This window comes from Mya arenaria, chromosome 4 (assembly GCF_026914265.1).
Source record: "Mya arenaria isolate MELC-2E11 chromosome 4, ASM2691426v1".
Taxonomy (NCBI): domain Eukaryota; kingdom Metazoa; phylum Mollusca; class Bivalvia; order Myida; family Myidae; genus Mya; species Mya arenaria.
Window position 1 is genome coordinate 65,028,404 of NC_069125.1, and position 22,243 is coordinate 65,050,646.

The 22,243-nt window shown below is 38.0% G+C and overlaps 1 protein-coding gene across 2 annotated transcripts; it reads right to left on the reverse strand.

Annotated features, from left to right (window-relative positions):
• Positions 1–251: 251 nt before the first annotated feature.
• On the reverse strand, positions 252–22,133 carry LOC128231588 (histone-lysine N-methyltransferase SETD1A-like). 2 transcript variants are annotated; one of them, XM_052944606.1, is made up of 17 exons: positions 21,936–22,133; positions 20,086–20,130; positions 19,631–19,758; positions 18,513–18,608; positions 17,814–17,984; positions 15,288–15,387; positions 12,848–14,580; positions 12,290–12,526; positions 11,925–12,081; positions 10,059–10,130; positions 9,600–9,807; positions 7,957–8,130; positions 6,287–7,317; positions 5,781–5,887; positions 2,555–2,683; positions 1,645–1,902; positions 252–1,393 (listed from the first exon to the last, which is right to left on the reverse strand). In XM_052944606.1, exons 3-17 carry the CDS (start codon positions 19,736–19,738, stop codon positions 1,220–1,222), a joined length of 4,755 nt encoding a protein of 1,584 aa, XP_052800566.1. In that variant the 5' UTR covers positions 19,739–19,758; positions 20,086–20,130; positions 21,936–22,133; the 3' UTR covers positions 252–1,219. The 2 variants fall into 2 exon arrangements, with proteins under 2 accessions (XP_052800566.1, XP_052800564.1); XM_052944604.1 differs by lacking the exon at positions 20,086–20,130.
• Between the last annotated feature and the right edge of the window lie 110 nt (positions 22,134–22,243).

Genomic DNA, 22,243 nt, shown 5'->3' on the forward strand with positions numbered 1-22,243 from the left:
CCTATCAACCAACAATGACCACAAAATACAACCTGCCAAGAGTTCGGAAGTCGCTAGCCTACCAACCAACAATGACCAAATAATACAACCTATGAAGAGGGCCGTCTTTGCTCGTCTACCAACCAACAGTGATCACATAATACAACCTGCCAAAAGGAGCTTACATACACAGCCATTACTGGACAAATTACATAACATTTTCTGTTTTGTCAAACCAAGACAGCAGTGTTCATAAGAAACGACACGATGTATGATGTATTTTACATTTTATTTTCATAATTCGTACACATACTTCCAAAGCTGGAGTAGGTGAACCAATCCATTAAATTCATTTTTGTAATAGTTTAGCACATTTGTAAAAATCTGTCCCATGATTAATGACAATATACAATGAAAGAATATGTGATCATGTCCATTTCAAGGAAATGCATGGTGATAGTTTCTATGACGCTTCTTTAAGCATGTAAACTGTGCCATTCATTGAATTGCTCCCCAGTTCAATACTACAGTCAATAAACATCATCTTCACTGCTCTTTAAAGATTCACAAGAAACTAACACACATCTGGTTTTGTATAGTCCTTCACATATGTCACAACATAACGGATAAATACTGGTCATATTACAGGCTTTTTACAACTCACGAACACTTTCCTCCGAGCAATTCTTAAAGACATTATTTAAAAAAAAATCGATACAGACATTATAGAGAAATTCATATAACTGATGTGATTACTGATTTAATACAGAATATCAATACTGAAAGTTACATTGCAGTTCATCACAAAATTGAAAACAAAATAGCATAACTATTTACTTATTATGAAACTTCAGACTGCTTTAACATTGCTATTTTACATTAAAAATAAATCTGACAATAAAAGGAATGCATACTGATAAACATGTATGTATGGAAAATTATAAACTCTCTCACAGTAAGTAAATGGCACTGTATTTTATTTTTGAAAGAAGTCGCATCAAAGAATGCATTGAAATACATTCAATTATTCCTAAAATAAATAAACAAATACACTAATAATTAATTAAAACTAGAGACACAGAGTAAGACCTGAAAATCACATTCTTAGCTTTACACAGCAAGAAAGGTCTTCAACACATCAAAAACTTCACCGATACACACACGAGAACATGACTAATACTTGAAAACAAGAGTTGAACGTGAACGGAGTGACAAGATGAGTATGGTGACTGATGGGCCACTAGTTGAGCGTGCCTCTACAGGTGCTGGCTCCACACAGACACGGTATCTTCTCATCCTCAATGGGGAACTTGTAGTCGTACGTTATCTCCTCGTTCACATTAATGTCCCGACGAGAATATATCACAATTTTCTTCTGTCCATCCACAGTGATAACCTTCGCATAGCAGTTGGGCTGCAAAGAGGAATAAAAGGTTTGCCAGACGCTCATTCACACATTTTAAAGAAACTTGAATGGAAAAGCATGCTCATGAAGTTTTCTTATAGGATGGTAAGGATATTACAATTCTATTCAAACAACCCATCATATGTATGATACTATTAGTGAATTGCTGGTAAATGACACAGTCACTGATACTGCTAATACCACTTCATACATTGTCACAAAGAATGTTTTCAAACACAAAGAACTTGAATAATACTTACATTACAGCTGTGGTTAATAAAGCGAGCAAGGTTGCCGGTCTTTGTAGCATCAATAATAGTTTCCCCATCAACCCGGAATAGGTAGCTGCTGCCGATGCCGCTAGCCTCGTACTGCTTCTCTCGAAGGTCGGCTACTGACTGGCGGAGACTGGTGCCTACATACTCGATCACCATTTCGTCCTGGGAGATGGGCTCAAGAGCAAACAAGCCCCAGTCGTGGATACCACCCCGGCTAAACCTCAATGCCTTCTTACGACCCTGCAACAGCAAACATTTTACTTTAGATTATTTTTTTTAAAACAGGAATGGCAAAGCAGGCAATTTACAAGAAGTATACATGAAGTTCATTTATTTTTTAATGACAAGTGCACCGCAGAGCAGACTATAATGCTAAGATGAATGTTCAGTCAAACAAGGGGCATAACTCAACACTTCATACAGCCCGAGTGATAGGCCTGGCTAGACGGGAGCTCATTGTCAGTCTCTTGCAATCAATATTTGGCCAAGTATTAAAATGACACCAAGGCTATGACAATACCTCAACCTTTTTATTAAAAACAACAACAGAATAGCTAATAATGAACTACTAGTATGTAAAATGACCACATAACGGAATGTAAGCGGCTAGGCAATGTTCTTCTAATCAGGGAATCCAAAGATTGAAAATCTTGTTTACTTTATAAGTAATATTATAAGATTCAGTTACGAATGTGTTTAAACCATCCGGTATAAACCTTTTTTATTTATATTATAAACTAGAAATAATAATAACAGCTTTGGCATTAACTTATTCATATAAACATTTACAGCATCCTTAACACATGTTCTTAGTGTACAGCTCAAGATTGAAACTTTTAAGATGACCAAATCACATAACTTAATAGTCAACACTTCACCATTTACTCCTTACCTTGAGCTGATTAAACTTGAAGAGATCACCAGAGAATTCAAACTCCTGCAACTGCACGTGAAGTCTCCGATTCTCGTGCCGCAGGTCTCGGACGGACGTCTGCTTTGTCTTGGAGGTGTTAGCCTCCTCCTGAAAAATCAACAAGGTTCAAGTCTCTATGTTTATACACATTTTAGGTATATTATCTCTCACTGCGGTGGCCAAATGTTAATAACACCTAGGAAAGGTTTTCCTAGAGACTTCTTATACACAGTACCGTGTACTGAAATTTTGAACATAACTGACTATTCATTACCAATGTTTCAAAGATTTCACCTACTGACCTGGTTTCTGACCCCATGTGACCCAGTTTCAAACTATTCAACAACAATCAAGGAAAACAGTCTGATTAAGTTTCATGAATATTAGATTGCCTCTAGTGTGTTCCCAAATTTTTTTTTCAAGATTTGACCTAGTGACCTTGTTTTTGACCCATATGACCCACTTTTAAAACGCAGTCAAAATTTAACCCAAGAGAACATTCTGATCATGTTTGAACATAATCCCACCAATCAGCACCATAAAATAGTTTCGGACAAGATTTTTGAAAGATTTGACCTGGTGACCTAATTTTTTTTTTACATGTGACCCAGTTTAAAACTTGTCCAAAAGTTCATCAAGAAAAACATTCTGATCAAGTTTCATGAATATTAGACCATACATATTGCCTCTAATGTGTTTCAAAGATTTGACCTGGTGACCTAGTTTTTGACCCCATGTGCCCCACTTTAATACGCGGTCTTTATTTCATCAAGGGTACATCATGAACAAGTTTGAACATAATCTGACCAATCATTTTCATTATGGACATAAAATTTGAACATAACTTGACCAATCATTACCATCATATGGTTCCGGAAAAGATTATTCTAAGATTTGACGTAGTGAACAAATTTTCGATCATATGTGATCCAGTTTTAAACAAGAGATGTTTGTCAAACATTATGCCCCCCCTGAGCGCCATGTTGTCAGGATTATATGGACAATTTAATGAAATATGCATGGACCGAAATGACAGCTGATTTGTCACTGACATTGGATGCCGTTGAGGCAGTTTTAAGATTATGACCATTCAAAGTTTGAGGATAGAGTGTGTTATGACCATGACCTTTGACCTCAAAATCCATAGGAGTCATCAGCTGGTCACCAAAAATCTAAATATCAAGTTTGAGGGCCATGGGTGCAGGCATTGACAAGTTATCACACAGACAAGCTTTTTTCGTTCAAGGTCACTGTAACCTTGACCTTTGACCCGATAACGCCTAAAATCATAAGGGGTCATCTACTTGTCAGGCCCAACCTCCAAGTCAAGTTTGATGGCCATGGGTGCAGGCATTGTTGAGTTATCACTCGGACAACCTTTTATCGTTCAAAGTCACTGTGACCTTGACCTTTGGCCCAATGACCCCTAAAATTAATAGGGACCATCTACTAGTCAGGCCCAACCTCCAAGTCAAGTTTGATGGCCATGGGTGCAGGCATTGAAGTTATTACTTGGGACAACTTTTCACCATTCAAGGTCACTGTGACTTTGACCTTTGGCCGATGACCCCCAAAAACAATAGGTTTCATCTATTGATCAGGTCCAACCTCCAAGTCAAGTTTGTGGGCCATAGGTGCAGGCATTGTCGAGTTACCACTCGGACAACCTTTTACCATTCAAGGTCACTGTGACCTTGACTTTTAGCCTGATGACCCCCAAAACAAAAGGGGTCATCTACTGGTCAGGCCCAACCTCCAAGTCAAGTTTGAGGGCCATAGGTGCAGGCATTGTTGAGTTATCACACAGACAACCTTTTTCCATTCAAGATCACTGTAACCTTGAACTTTGGCCCAATGACCCCTAAAATCAATAGGGGTCTTTTACTGGTCAGGCCCAACCTCCAAGTCAAGTTTGAGGGCCATGGGTGCAGGTATTGTCGTGTTATCACTCGGACAACCTTTTACCATTCAAGGTCACTGTGACCTTGACCTTTGACCTGATGGGCCCAAAAACAATAGGGGTCAGCTACTGGTCAGGCCCAACCTCCAAGTCAAGTTTGAGGGCCATGGGTGCAGGCATTGACAAGTTATCACATGGACAACTTTATACCATTCAAGGTCACTATGACCTTGACCTTTGGCCCGATGACCCCCAAATACAATAGGGGTCATCTACTGGTCAAGCCCAACCTCCAATTCAATTATGAGGGCCATGGGTGCAGGTATTGTCGTGTTATTACTCAGACAACCTTTTACCATTCAAGGTCACTGTGACCTTGACCTTTGACCCGATGGGCCCAAAAACAATAGGGGTCAGCTACTGGTCAAGTCCAACCTCCAAGTCAAGTTTGAGGGCCATGGGTGCAGGCATTGTCCAGTTATCACAAGGACAAGCTTTTACCATTCAAGGTCACTGTGACCTTGACCTTTGGCCTGATGACCCCCAAATACAAAAGGGGTCATCTACTTGTCAGGTCCAACCTCCAGTTCAAGTTTGAGGGCCATAGGTGCAGGCATTTTCGAGTTATCACTCGGACAACCTTTTACCATTCAAGGTCACTGTGACCTTGACCTTTGACCCGATGACCCCCAAAAACAATAGGGGTCATCTACTGGTCAGGCCCAACTTCCATATCAAGTTTGATTACCATAGGTCTAGGCATTGTTGAGGTATCACTCGTACAAGCTTTGGTCTACCGACAGACCGACATGCCTGTGCAAAGCAATATACCCCTCTTCTTCGAAGGGGGGCATAATAAGTCAAAGATTTCATTAAGGAAAACATTCTGATTAAGTTTTATGAATATTTGACCATGTATAATGCCTATAGTTTGTTCCAAAGATTTTTCTAAGATTTGACCTACTGACCTAGTTTTTGATCCCATGTGACCCACTTTTATAAGTGGTCAAGATTTGATCAAGGAGAACACTCTAAGTTTGAACATTTTCTGATCAATGCCTACAAAGATATGGTACCGGCCGGACGGACCGACGGAAGGAAGGACGGAATGACGGACAACGCCAAAACAATATCCCCCTCCCGAAACCTTCAATTCGGCAGGGGATAATCACAAACTAGAAGTGCAAGTTCTACAGCAAACACCTAGGATTGTATAATTCAATATTAGAGCACTATGTCTGCCGGTCATGAAGAATTATAGCAAGAGGTATTATTCTTGTCTATGCTGTGGTATGTTCTACCCACCATAGCCTTGGCCTTCTCAGCTGCCTTCTGTTGGTTGTATGCATGTTGCAGGTATGAGGCCTTCTCTTTCATACTCAACTTGTAGTAGCCTTCCGTACGTGCACACCCTGTAAAACAAAGGTAGATATAGCCAGCTGAACATTCATGTCGAAAGTACTTGTATGTGATTGCTTTACAAGAGCATTACATTTGAAATAATACCCAGTCAAAAAAGGAGAATAACAGAACTAGAACTATTAAAGCTAGAGTTATAGGTCTTGATGTACATATATTGAACTGTTTTTGAGTAATGAATATGGTTAAAAACTGTTACACAACAAGGATGCCACAATTATTATGCAATAGCTAAGTATTTATAAATGCACGGAACAACAAACATTGTCTAAACATTTTGACTATTAGGAATACTGTACATAAATATCATTCATTTTCGAAATTAATACCAAAACAGATAAAAAGATTTGCCATTTTACAAATAATACCACCAAATGAAAATTTAAACCAACCAGTTTTATGTTTCGATGTTGGAATTTCCTGATAATCTATTTTTCTCCTCTTTCTTGAAGGAATTGGGTCTGGAATATTTGTGAGGGGATGGTCCACCCAGAGAATGTCATTTAACCAATAAAACATAGGGTCATCTGTTGATAACAAATGTTCATAGCACTTTTTTAAATAGCTAATATCCTCTATATCAATACCCCCATTGAAAATGTTATAGAACACTTGTCTTTCTTCTTCATAAGTCCGAGCTCCATACTTAATAATTTCCTTTGGTTTCACAGGTTCAAGTAAACTAGCAAGCTCTCTGCTGACTTTAGGCTCTCGCTTATTAGTGATATCAGCCAAGGCTTCCAAAGTGTTCTTTCTCTTTCTGCCTTTCTTAGGCTTATCTTCCACTTTTGTAATTTCTCTCTGCTGTTCAACAGTCTTTCTCTCGATAGCCTTAATAAGTGCCTGTGTTTTCTCGTACTCCCTGGTCCACTCTGCCAGGAGCTGGGGTGAGGGCACCTGGCAGTAATTGTGATCTATCCAGACAAGGCGATGTCCACGAAGTTCATCCTCCGCCTCATTATCCTCCTCAGCAGACAGAGTTGCTGTTGACTCTTGATCCTCCTGAACATTTGCAGGTTGAGCATAGTATGCATGTTCTGACAAAAATCTTGGCCGATTTTCATCGCTATCTTGAGAAGCTCCATCATCAGGTAGTTTTCGCTGCTGAGATTTCTCCACTAGTTCCCTTACTGACATTGATGCAGCCTCACTAAGCAAGGACAAACCACTTAATTCAGTAGTACCAGAGTCCTGAGGACTAAAACTGTCAGGCATGTGGTTGGTGTTGACCGGAGGTGATTCCTGTTGAACGGATCGTTTCCTTCCTCGCTTAGTTGGAGGCGTTTTAAGAGGTAGTTTGGTTTTCTGTTTGTCCAGAGGAGACTGATCAAGTTCCTTAGATGTCTCTATATCCATCTGCTCCTTGTCGGACATCGGTGTTTCCACATCAACAGGAGACTCAGACCGAGACTTCTGAGGGGTTCTGTTACACAGCAAACAAGCATATTTTAAATGAAATAAGCATAAATAATTTTTTTTGTAAGATTATGAAATCTCGATTTTAGGCATAAAATATATGTGTATGATAATACTGTAATTCAAATTTATATGGGAAAGATGCTTCAGCGTTTAAAGATATAAATTATATTTCATGGAGTGTTTATTGAAAGGCCAGAACATATACAATGATGGTGTTCTGAGATTAAATATGATCAATATATTATATTTCATTAAAATAAAACAAATTATTATATGCTTAAAAGTAATTTAAAACGACATCAAACAGTATTTAAGCTGAAAAGAGCGCCAAATCCATTATTAACATCACATCATTTCAGAATTGACAGAAGCGTCTAGCAGTAAGGCCGATATAAAAATTTCCAAATAGTGATATACCTTATATCTCACTGATTAAGTTCAATAAACCATTAGAAAACATAAGATAAACAATAATTCAAAGATATTTCATGAGAACAATACGAACATTTGTTTTGAATGATAGACTTACAAGGATCAAGACAAATAATCTAAGAAAGTATATTTTGTCAACATTGAAAAGCAAATTGTGATAGAAAGTCTTAAAGTCATAAAAGTATATAACACAAGGGAGGAGCATCTGTACCTGTCAGTGTCCACCTCCATGTCCTCTTGTGAGCGCTTCTTAGCCTCGGACTGTGTGGTAACCTCCCTCTCTTCTTCCTTCTCCTCCCCGCCAGACTCCTCCCCTGATGATGTGGCAGGGGACGACGATGATGATGATGATGTTGTCACCTTCACCATCTCAGACTCACTGTCACTGAATCAAAACATGCTTCATTATGCAATACTCAGGTGGTCTGTTAAAGTTATGCTCCTTCAAACTGCGTTTGTCAGGGGTATAATTATAATATGACTCATTAAGGATTAATTTTCCCAACAGTAAACCTCCACTTACTATTCTTGACTAAAATGCATGTTTAATCAATTGTTTTTTTTACATATCAACAAAAATAGCAGCATGCCATTTCCGCCAGCACATGCACGGCATTATGTTCCCATAATTTACATGGTGCCGTGAAAAGTAAATTGCTGGAATTTTAATTTTGCATTATCCGTTCAATAGTCTTGAAGAAAACTGAAAGGAACTGTATTCCTTTGGAGAGGAATGTTGCATTTCTTTTTGTTGTTCATTTAAGGAATGAATTGCGGGGTTGATGTCATTATCGGGGTATGAACGCAATTGGGTTAGTCAATGTGTGTGGAGTCTGAAGGACCAACCCAATCGCATTCATATCCCCGATAATGACATCAACCCCGCAATTCATTCCTTATATTTACACCAATAGTCCATTATTTTATTCAAGAAACGTTAAAAAAATACTTCATTTCATTTAAGAAAACCTTTCAGTAATCCGTTCTTACCCATTCTGTAAATAGAACGACCCGACTATAACCGGAAACATTTTTTTCAAATGACGTCACAATAACGCGGGAAAAGATCAACCACTTGAAATCACTTTAAAACGTAAAATTGAAACACTTCTGGTACCAATATATTTAAAATATAATAAACTAACACTTTTAAAAATGTTGATCTATATTTTACGGGACCTGCAGACACAATACAACCAATAACAAGATCAATCGCGTTCAGGTATATTGTTATGCAATGAATTACGATCCGAACATATCCGAAGATGTTGCGTTCATCAATTGATGAATGCAATTGCCGAAAGGCAGTTCATTTAAGGAATGGAAGTTGAGGTGTAAATATTTGATAATGAATTGCTTCTAACTGACAAAGCTTATGTGCACAGGTTAGTGCCCCAAAACAACATCCTTATCCATCAAAAGATGAACGAAATGGTTATTGATTCAGTACACATAAAACAACATTCATGAAAAAAATCACATACATATTAAAGTATTTTAATAACTGATTGGCTGCTGCTCACCATTATGCGCAAATAACCCTCCAGCTCATCATGTCCTTCAGGGCTACCAGCTCCAGGATATAATGTACATCTCCAGGCGGTTATCGCATAATAGCAAGCAGCAAACATTCAATTAACCTCTTAATAATGCTTTGCTTGCAGTGGCTAAATTAAGGGTTTTTTAGCTTTTTTTTATTGAAGGTTTGATTACAGAAACAATAATGACATGTGCTCGAACAGGTTAGTATACAAATGTTCATATTAAAATACTCAATCATCATAAATTAAGTCTCGGCTCAATCAAAAGGCTTCAAGAATTCCCATAAACTCCTAAGTATAGCATCTGTGCTACCTGTCCTTTTTGGAGGCCCTGGATGAAGAAACCTTCTGGTCTTCATCATCATCGCTGGAGGAGGATGCAGCCTCGCTGCTGGAATCAGACCCAGAGCCACTTTCACTCTCATCACTATCGTCAGAGGACTCACTACTGGAGCTGGCTGCCGAAGATGACTCCTCGTCACTAGATGATCCAGCTGCATCAGATGACTCGGCCTCTCCATCTTTGAGAACAATGATTTACATGGTCAGATACCATCATTTTTAAAACATTTGGCAAGCTGCACTGGTATAATTTCTTTGAAACTTCAAGAGAATAAAATACACTTGAAAAAAAACCCATGTAACCTGCTTATTTAGCACGCTTTGATTTTACTGCTAAATATTAATTTGTTATTTGTTTTTTTAGAAAAAAAAAAAGTCTTCCATATCCCTGCAAATTTCAGGCAGAATTTTTTCAAATTTTCCGCCTTACCCTCAGATTCCTCCCCTTCTTCACTGCTGCTCTCACTCTTCTTCTTAGCCTTACTAACAGCCTCCTCAAGCTCTGCAATACATATGAAGGAAACATGATAAGACCGTAAACACCTGAAAGTCCTGTGAAGAATTCAACTTACAACTATAGTGTTTCACAGAGTTTAAGTAATCACTTACATTCATGTCAGAATATTTGAGTTGCCGTTTAATACAAACAAGAGGCCCAAAAGGGCCTAAGCTCTACTGGCATGGCTTTTGTGGTCATATCAATCCAGAGCATGTAGACATATACTTTATGTTTTGTGTTTGGGTTACCTGAAAACGTAGCACGTTCAACATCTGAGCCCAGAAAGTATTGTAAGCAGATTAGTTGCATGAACTATTTTAATATGTGCCAAGTAAAAGTCATCTGACAAAAAAAAAAAAAATGCTTTCAAAACTGTACTCATAGTAAAAATTTCTGTAGTTTTAGAAGTTAAAAAAAGTTGGTCAAAAGGTCAAAGTCAAGGGCAGCCTAGGACAACATTGATCAATTTGAACAAACATTCACAATCAATTGTGCTGAGATGGATGCACGAACACACAAAAAGATTTTCAAACCTTTCCAGATTTATGTTTACCAAACCTGTGAACCCTGGGTGTGGCCAGTAATGACACCAGGTGCATAACTTAAACATTCACAACCAATTTTGTTAAGATGAATGTGCAAACTACAGAACTTAAAGCTAAAAAATGGCCTTTGGGCTTTCAACAAGAACAAGGCAGAGTAATTCACAAAATCAGCTGCAGAAGCAAAAAGCAAATTGTCTCTCAAAATCCTAGACTTGCAAATTGTCTCCCTTAACTCTAGACTTGAATTTACATGTACATGTAAACTTGGCTAAAAATAGAATTCGCTCATGCAGACCTGGCTAAAAAAAGAAAGCATTTCTTTAAAATTTTCATGGCCTATACTCTAGGCATTTATGGAGGGATCTGGCTGGTTTTCGAAAGGAACCGAGCTCTAATGGATATCTATATACTGTACAAGTTTCATTGAGATACAATCAAAACTGAAGACTGTATCGTGTTCACAAGCAATTGTTTACAGACGCACGACTGCATGGACGCACGAACTTTCATGGCCTATAATCTAGGCATTTATGGACGGATCTGGCTGGTTTTCGAAAGGAACCGGGCTCTACTGGATATCTATATACGGTACAAGTTTCATTGAGATACAATCAAAACTGAAGACTGTATCGTGTTCACAAGCAATTGTTTACAGACGCACGACTGCATGGACGCACAAACTTTCATGGCCTATAATCTAGGCATTTATGGACGGATCTGGCTGGTTTTCGAAAGGAACCGAGCTCTAATGGATATCTATATACTGTACAAGTTTCATCGAGATACAATCAAAACTGAAGACTGTATCGTGTTCACAAGCAATTGTTTACAGACGCACGACCGCACTGACGCACGGATGCACATACTACGTACACATTACCATCGCATAAGCTCTTCTGGCCTTTGGCCAGTAGAGCTAAAAATTATGAAACAAGTTTAGGAAATGTTAGAATGCAAGCCTTTGGTGATCTTTGTTACTTTTTCGTAGCGAGTTTCATGAAGGTTTGTATATAAAAGTTCATATAAAATGGCAATGATTGTAAGATTATTTTTATCACATAACATCTTCATCATACTAAAAAGATTTAATCATTTTTACGGTAAGGACTTTAACGCTAAATAAGTAAGGTGCAATGAAATCAATGTCAAGTTCTATTAGACTAGTGTAATGATTTTACACTAGTGAAATGATTGTATAACATTCATAAATTGCTCTATTGGTTCTTGAAGACTGACATCTCAGCTATCATACCTGACTCAGACTCCTCCTTATTAGTCTGTTCCTGTATTCTCTGTCGTTCCTCCCGCTCCCGTTGTTTCCTCTCCCGCCTATCCCGTCTCTCCTGCTCACGCCTCTCATGACGCTCTTCACGCTCTATCTCCTCTGGCGTCTTCTGTACAACCTTCTTCTGCAAATACCATTATCAGAGCTGGTATGATAACAGAGAAAATGAACGCTTTCATGATTTATTTTTAGTAGAATTATAATTTGACTTTTTAAAACAATTTTTCATTTCGTGAATGTTTATTAATGCAATCTAAGGAAAGATACCTTTACCTATTTTAAGCAATTCTTGGAAACATACAAGTACATTGGCTAAGCAAGTACAAACCTACCTTAAAAGATGGCAGTCGTGGCATCCCCGATCGTATGCCCAAGAGGCCTCCATACGGCCCTGCCCCCATGTTGCTGTTTACATAGGCAGCGGCAATGTTGAACTCTCCCTCTTTGCTCCAGGGGTGCTTTGGCTTGTCCGGTTGGGCAAACAGACCCTGTAAGGAAGGGGTCACCTCAGTCGGGACGGCCACTGGCTTAACTGGCTTCTCCTCTGGCTTGGATTTCTCTACGGTTTTCTGGAGATAATTCGGTATGTTATGGGAATATCAACGCTTATCAACTTTAACTTCTTCCTTTGTGTCATACAAATCTAATTTGAATACAATCAGACAGTGTCAACATTAAGTCTTCTAAGATTTAGTTTTTCAGAACTGTTATTCCGACCTTTTTCAAGCTGTTGCAAACATCTGCCACAAGCAATTTGTTTAACACAATGGTATGATAGGTATGATTTTCATGATCAATCATGATTAAATGAACTACTTACCGGTATATCTATTTTTAACTTTAATTGTGCATGTACAGCACATTAATCTAAGGTTTAACTATTTTCTTACCTTGGTCTTCGCTTCTTCATCATCCCACCAGCTTTCGTAAGATTTAAAAGCTGAAGTTTCCACCATTTTCTTGCACAAGTCTTTTGTCATAATATCTTTCAACTCGGTAACAAAGTTTTCTAACACATCACTAAATGTAAGTTCATGTTTATCTGCTTCTTCTTTAGGGTCTTTGGGTTTAGATATTTTGTTGTTTATTTCATTATTAACCTGATTAACAAAGTTTTGGTTATAATTTCCATTGCCATAGTTGTTCATATATCCAGAAGGCATATTGAAGCTATTGAGATCATTCTGTTGTTGCCAGTTTGACACTTGAGCACTGGAGTTGGGAAAGTCATTAGGTATATGCGGGGGAGGCACAGCTGTATTGGTTGCATGGACTTCAATGGCCCCTGGTTCTCCCCCGCTGCCTGTTGAGTCTAAGCTCATTCTGTCGTCATCATCTTGTGCGGGCACGGACCCTGGGGCCATGTCCATGGGTGATTGGCCATGGGATAGTGGTTTCATGGATGGTGGGGTTTTGGATTGAGCTGGTTCAGGACTTTTGAAGCCACACAGAAGGCTCTGAATACGTGAGTCGAGACTCATACTACGGGTTTCATCCTCATCCTTCTGCGACGGTGAGGGCAGCACAGGCTGGACTGGCTCCAGGGGCACCTGGGGGGGAGGAATCATAAGTGGTGGGGGCTTAGGGGGAGTGGTGAACATGGGAACCACAGGGGGCAAGACTTCCTCTTCCGGAGGGGGTGGGGGAGGGAACACGGGGGCAGGCTCTGGTGCCTTGTTTCTTGATGGCAATGGAATGTCTGGTTCACGACTGTTTCTAAAGTCTTTGTTTCTATCAGACTTATTCTTGTCCCTGTCTTTCTCATTGTATCTGTTGTTTCGAGTGTCCCTGTTATTCCAGTCGTCCCTCTCATCTTTTCTCCAGTCTCTCCTGTTCCTGTCTCTGGTATCTCGTGCTCCGTATTTGTCCTTTCCCCTTTCCCTGTTGTTATAACTATCTCTATTGTTGTAACCCTCTCTGTTGTTGTAACTGTCTCTACTATTATAACTATCTTTCTTCTCTCTGTTATTATAACTATCTCGTCGGTCACGCTTATTGTGCCTTCCTCTTCTGTTCTCATGGTGAACCTCAAAGTCAAGTTTTGAGTCATTAACATGTGGTGTTTGTGGTGTAATTGGTGTTCTTGGTATCCCACTATCAAAGCTCAAAGGAGTATTACCAAAGTTACTAGACCCACTAGGTGTGCTGCAGAAGCCACTACTCGCACTTGGTGTACTGAAGTTGCCATGATTTCTATTCCCATAGCCACTACCTCTTCTTGGATCAGAACTTGCACCTCCACCAAAGTTAAACTGATTATGGTTATTGTTATTGTTAAACTGTCCCTGGGGAATGCTACCAGACCCAGGGGTGTTCATAAATGCTGGGTCCACATGGTTGGCATTGAAGTTATACTCGGAGGGAGTTTGTTCAAAAGGGATCACTGGTGGCTGTGGAGCGTTCAGACCAAGAGGATCTGCCAACCCAGCATTGTATGCTGCCGGAGGAGGTGCATTAGTTTGTTGCAGGGGAATCACTGGGGTGTCATGATCTATGTGTAGTGCATTAGATATATCAAGTGGCAGGCCGGTCCGTGGGTCTATCTTTGGTGACGGTGGCTTCTGCATCTGAACCTTTGGCTTGTTCTCCAGTATGCTGTCAATCACTTTCTGCCTCTCAGTTCCTGAAATATTCACATGGTCAACAACAGAGCACCTTTAATGACAACACTCGTCTGTCAATTCCTGGAATACTGACCTGGTCAATTACACAGGATTTTAGACAGGGCAGGGTGGTGCAGAAAATGGACAGGGTCCTAACTTAAGGGAGAAAAAGGGCACATTGCATCTGAAGGGCATTGAAGAATCTCAATATAAAGAATAGTAGGAATTGTGCTTAATAGTAGGTTACAAGTGCCAAATATGTCAAGTTTGTATGAATTTATACACATGCTGGTCTCCACGAGGACAGAAGGGTGGCCAAAAAAGGGCAGTGTGCAGCACCCTTCCATTTTTCTGTAGCTAAAACGGGGGTTTAACCCTAATATTATCATATTATACATGAGCAACTTGAATGAAAACACTGGTCTGTTGCTGTTGTTTTGTAGAAAAGTGTATTCAACAATGATTAAAGTCAGAGTAGTGGGCCTTCCTACAAATGTGTTAATGCTTCTCTGATTTGGATTAAAAAAGTCAGTCGAAAAGGGCTATAACCAGTAGTAATTAATGCCAGGGATAGAGGCATTTCTACAGATCTGGCAACCTCTGTACAAACTGATCAGAATAACATTGTTCTTTTCAAATGACAATGCTGTATTTCATTGCAGTTTACAGGATTTGTGGGTCAACACATGCTCACAAAATTACTAGATTATCTTTCACAAGAACTCACCTAGCTGATCAACATAAACTTCCATAATGTTTCCCATCTTTGAGGTTTGGTTTAACTTGGCAGCACATGCTTTCGCTGCTTTGGAACTTGTGAACACCACCTGTAAAATAGCAATGTTTCCTAATAGTTGCCTTGCACTCATGTACAGTGACAGTTTATAAATAATTTACATGTTAAAGCTTACATTCTCCCCTGTACGTTTTCAATCTGTCATTTATAGTTAATATATAGGTAAGATGTCTATCTGACCACTAAAATTTGTTTTGGTCAAAAAAGGTTACTGATCATGTAATGGCATTGATGTATTCAACCATAAACTCTCACATTATATCACAATGATGAACATTATATTCAAGTCCTCATTCTTAACAACAGTTCTGTGAACTGAACATATCAGCTGCTTGGAGCGCCATTTTTTCCTTCAAAAGCTACTGACAGGAACATGTTTGGAGAAATATTTTTTAAAGTGAAAGCATTAGAAACAAGGGATGGAACTTCTATTCTATCTAATGCTAAATAATATTTCTCTTCACTTTAAACACTCTGGCTCATATACATGTTGAGAAAGGAGTGAAACAAAAGTTCATGCTTTATATGCAGCCACATGATATACCCCTAGTGCACAACTTCACATTTTGGGTAAGATGAAAGAGGCCCATGAGTGCCAATGCTCTATTGGCACGATTTTTTGGTTATATACTGAACTTACATTTAAAGGGAAGCAATCAGTGAACCATATGTTTCACAACAACAGCAAGAACTACTACAAAAATACACAAGTCTCTAAACAAAGTTGTGTCTTTGCTTTTGAGCAAAGAGAAAAAACTACTACAAAAATACACAAATCTCTATACAAGGTTGTCTCCCTTAGAAAATACTGCAGCATTTCAAGGGCCATAATCCAATCATGCATGGGCAGACCTGGCTAGTTTTAAAAAAAGTACTGAGCTATCATAGATATCCAACTACTGTATTAGTTTGAATAAGATGCATTCAAAATTGAAGACTGTATCGCATTCACAAGCAATAATTTACAGAAGCACAAACAACAGTCACCACATCATCACAAGATCTTCTGGCCTTTGGTTCTGATTCTATTATTTTTGGTGATATGAGTGACACAAGATTGCATGATCTATATGCCATACATTACTTTCACAATGTCAAGGGCCATAATTCTGCGCTTAGTGGGCAAATCAACACACAAAACCAACACACAAAACTGCAGGTGCACATCATCATATGCTATTTAACATTCCTTTCAAGTTTTGTGGTTCTGGCACTTATGCAGTGGGCGATGAACATGCTCTATAGGGTGATTACTCTGTACTAAGTTGGCGTAACAACACACAAAACCCAAGGTGTATAATTTCACACACCAGTAAAGATTTCTTGTTCTCAAGTTTTGTGACTCTGGCTCATATACTTGAGATATGCGCAACACAGTTTTGCATGTCCTGTAGGCTATTTTTTCAACATAGTAAAGGGCCTTACTCAGCCCTGCTTGGGTACAGCCACTTACAAAAAAAACAGGGGAACAACTTCACATGTTGCTTAACACTCAGACTAATATACTTTTGGAGATGACCGCAACACAAGATTGGATGCTTTATATGCTACTCTTGCCGGTTTGGCAAAGTAACACACAATATTCAAGGTGCACAACTTCCCTTTACATTCCTGTATAGTTTCAACACTCTGACTAATGGACAGATAACCATGCCAAAAGCAAAATGTCTTCCTTCATAATCATGAGGTACTGTAGGACTGATGAAACTATATCTAAACTAAATATACAGAGAGAGATGGTCAAACATTTAGAGCCAGTGAAGCCAAAGTGAATGTTGCAATTTGGCAGGCTTTCAAACTATGATTAATATAATGCCAGTAATAGTTGCTTCATGTTTGGTAGAGCTGGTACAGGAAAGGAATGAGAAATTAAGCATACAGTGTAAATCAATTACAGGGCCTTACCAAGTATATGGAGGGTTTTGAAGCTGTTTATTAAATATTATACCTTAAAAAATTGTTACTATATTTTGGTAAGGATAAGTCATAAAATACTCAAGTGAAGTCAACTTGTTTAACAAATCATGAGCTATAACTCGGGCATAAATAATGCAATATGGCTTTTCATCGATATTATGCCCACCAACATTGCCAACCTACTCCAGGTAAATGTTAGAAAAAAATGCTGAATTATGAGTGGGGGGAAATTGAAAATGGTCAAATAAAGCAGACTGGCAGTTCAGTAGTGCTGATAAAAATTGGTCAAGATATTAAGCCCTTAAGTTTTAACAAATTTGGTAAACATCTGAACAAGAAGTGCTCAAGTTACTCAGTCGAGATATTACGCCAACATTTTGACCATGTTTGGTTAAGATAAGATCCCACATATTAAGGTTAGAGAGAGAACAACATGACACATAATACATGTATATCACATCTGTCATGCTACACAGGCGACATCGAAACCAAAGTTCTACAGACAGCACTCTCAGGCAGTGAGACTACTGATATATTTACCTTGCCAATGCCCATATGTTTTTTGTTTTTGGGGTTGAAGTAAATCTTGACTTCCTCCACCTTGCCAAAAGAATCACACATCTTCTCAAGGAAATCACGGTTGATGTTGTCATTAAGGTTTGTGAACGTCACTTCATTGGGAGGTGGAATTCCAATGTAATGTTCGTCAAACTGGAAAGCCATGTTATAGTTAGGATATAAATACGAAAGCATTACTATAATTGTGCATAAATATTCAGGGATGTGATTGACCTGGCAACTGGAGGGCTGAAACCATTTCGGCCATTGGTTCTTAGGGCACTTTTGAGGTCAAAAGCACACTGCCGTAGAAGAAAAACTGAAGCTCTGTTGAGGGTTCATCTGACTTAAATTTGAAGCAAACAGGTACATCAACTCTTACAACCAAAAGCACTCTAGTAACTTTTTAAATCAGCTAAAAAAAACATTTTTATTTCATTTCTTTTCTTTCTTTCGGGGGGCGGGGGGGGGGGGGGTCCCTGGGGCCACTAGATCCGTGGAATTTCGTGAATCCGCGGACAAATTACACTCCTGATATCTTTTTATTAAACACCTACAATACCCTACCAGAATCAGCAAAACCACCCGAGCACCCAAGTTTACTGCAATGAAGTGTTAGGGTTGTCAATTAATTAAAGGGATCTTTTACTGAATGTGTAACTGCATTACTATCATACATACCTGAAACTTTGGGACTGGAAGGTCAGCAGGGTTTTTCTTTGACCAGAATCTTAAGTATCTTGGTCGTGGATCTTTCACTGGAATAAGTGTGTTGTCCTGGAAGTAAAAAATGATAATATATAAGTGTGACGAAGATATTCTCAGTCTGTGAAATAACCAGCAGTCCGAAATTGGACTACAAATATTTCATCAGGACTCAATTCAGGCGAACTCCAATGTAATCATGTGTAAATAAAACAAAAAACTAATGATAGCCATAATGTTTTGCCTTTTCAAGAGCATAATATTGTAAACAATACTCACTTTCTAGATGGAAATACTGCTCACATATTAATTCATTTTGCCACAATCAATGAAAATATTGTGCTTCCCAACTTTTTATAAGGACTATTGAAATTTAAATGTGTAGATGTCCAATAACTTTTAAATCCAGATTTTAATCAGAATTATTCTTATATTCTTTCAATGAATGATAATGGGAAATAAATTGTCATACAAATGATTAAAAGCTCTCTTATTAACATTTCTTAACTTAAACAAGCGCCTAAACGGTATATGCCCGTGCTAGTCTGATTTTCTCAGTCAACCAAGGAACATAACACATGTTTCTGCCAGAGTTATGAGATTTGCCACACAAAATGGGACGACCTTATCTCAACTAGTGTATGACAAAATATTGTAAGATAAATATTTTTTTAAGAAATACTAGATGTTTCAGAAATGATAAAGAAGTTTTATGTTTCAATTTCAAACAAACCTAAACCTAACAGTAAACTTTTATAGACAACCCATTGTTTTAAGAAGCTATTGTGCTACAACCAAGAATAAGAGGCTAAAAAATTGTACAGTTGTTGCCATAATGGCCCTAATGTGCAAGCTGTAAAAGTGAATATGTGTGTTATAAGATCCATGTTTAAACGCTAGATTAAATGGTTTTTAAGTCATGGCCAACATTCAAGTTTTAAAATGACGACAAAGGTCACAAGAACAGCACCAACCATCCGACAAAACCTTGATTTTTGTTTGAAAACAACAAAAAACTGACAAAACTGTATCAATGATTAATTGTAATCTTAATCTACACAATTTCGAACATTAAGTTTCGTAGAAATACTTACAGCAGGATCAATTCCATTAAAACGATAGATTTTCTGACCACCACGATGTAACATTGGATCAATGACCAACTTGAAGTTGTGTTTCTTCTGTTGTTCTTGTCGAGACATTGTTGACTGATAGATGAAGACTGAAAGAACAAGTCATTTAATAGACTTTAACAAAATTATAAAATTTAAAGTGAATACATTCTTTGTAAAAGGTAGATAATACCTTTTCATTTGAATGTGATCCACATTCCTTAGATTTCTACACAATCACTCCAATAATTTTACAACAATGTGTATCTATTTTGCCTGGCCTTGTTCTATTAAAGCCAATCAGCGTTTTAGTGAGCTTTTAAGCGTTTATGACCAGACAACTTTGATGTGAATGAGTCTTACAAAAGCTAAAGGAGTCCCCAAAAAACCTTTCTAACTTTTTTATTTAAATTTCTCTAACCAACTTCCTTACTTACTTTCTGAGCAACACAGTCTTCCACTTTCAGTTGATAGAATAGTATCTGTGAAATAATATTTTATTCAAATTGTTTAGTAAGAATGTTTGCTATGACAGCCTTGTGCTTTATCATGAATGACACTATTTTGAATCAAGTTAGCAATTAGGTTCAGAGAAGACATTTTGTTATCATCAATATTTCATATATCATGACACAAGATTTAATGGTGACATGCATCGTTTTAGAAAAAAAAAAATGCAACAGCAGGCAAAGGTCAAATTTAGTTGTAGGTATCAAGAGCAATGATGAAGATTATCACTCATTATTAATATAAACACAGCTTCCCCAGGATATTGTAAGATTGTATTTACGAGGTCTATCTCAAAGCTTACCGTTGTTACGATTGGCATAATTATTTTCTGTGTCAGTCAAGTTTCATATTATTGGAAAGGTAAATCCTGTGCTTTAATGCATATAAAGCTTGTTTGTGTTTTTCTTTGTACGTACATGGTAAAATAAGATTATAAACCTTTTATTATCTATTTCAAGCATAAAATACTTCTCTAAACACAATTTCAATAGTTTTCAAAACCCCCCTGTTTTAGCACAAACACGTTTAGACATTACTGGTTGATGGTACATTTCCAAACAGGTCACAAATCCCGAGCACAGGCTAAAAGACGCGTTTGTTTACCGTTATTGATTATTAGATGATCTTGATCAATACAGAAGCTTGCCTTTATCACACTTGCAAAGTTTCATCTTGTTGAGTATTTTTCTAAAAAAAATGCCATTTGATGTTCATACACTTAAATATCAAAATGTATCACACAGGGAATGACGTCAGAGGGCGCACTCCCATCTTGAGGTTTTGCAGATATATTGACCTACATTCAAGATATTTATAAATAGAAGTCACACTAAACATTTGAATTGAGTGTTTTGAAAAAAACATTAGTAGCAATAAATAACTTTGCAGCAAAGTGTTTATTTAATATAGCATACATATTAATTATAATTGTATGACCATGTATTTTCGCTTTTCAAGTGTTGGGTATTTGTGACCTCCATAGCATAAATTTAAGGGTGATTAACTGTCCATAAAATGAACTATTTTTAAGTCTGTACTTTGACAGATGTTTCCACATTAACCATAGATGTTTCATATGCAATTTTAACTTACAACAACAAAAACTCTTCAAGATATTTGTGAAAAACCTCAAAAAGTGTTCGGAATTGTGACCACGGCACCCCAGATCGGGGGAATAGCGGGGACTTTCCGTCCAACCAACCCTGGGTAAATTCCCAGCCCTGTGGCGACAAACAGATGGTAAAATCACCGCCAAATGCCCCGCACCCAAGGGACCTTAGGTTAGGCCCATTCCCCGCTATATATTTTTGCGACCACAAAACCACCGCATTCACCCGGCACTGCGGCATTTCCCTGGCTATCCCCCTGGATCTGGGGGCAGTGGTTACAATTAACTGGTGCATTAGCGATTAGAAGAATCCCATATAACATGTCTATTATTTTAAGACTATTATCACCCATGATGGATGCATAATGATGAAACATAAACAAGGCAAAAACATGAAGACTTATGCAACAATTGCCTTAACTAACCCTCCAATAATTCGCTTGATTGGAAAAAATCGCATATTTGATTTCATTTTGCAAATCTGAACACCGGTCCACAACATGACAGTGAAAGATAACACTATGTTTAATACTTCTTATCACTTGTTTCAAAACAGGAACAGACATCAAAAGCGTTCGTCGTTTCCAAAATCATGATTTATATCATCATTTCAAACCGAGTTATTTTTTAAGAGGATTTGTAAATACAACATTTCATCAATCAAGTTACCTCCTTTTGTTGAAGAAATAGACGAGGCCTGCAGTTTTGTCACCTAGCTTATATGATACTGAAAATATTCAAGAGTTGCCTGGCATGCAAAATAGTGCCATAACATGTTATCTACAAGAGTTAATTCAAATTAAACTGTGAAAACATTCATGACTCTTGTTCACAAATAAATTTCAACGAACCCACAATGCATTGCAAATGGTTCAGAGCTTACATATCATAGATAGCTGCATTCGAATTTTCATATTTACATATACAATTGATTTTTAAAACGTCGAAGAGGCTAAATAATATATATATTATTAATA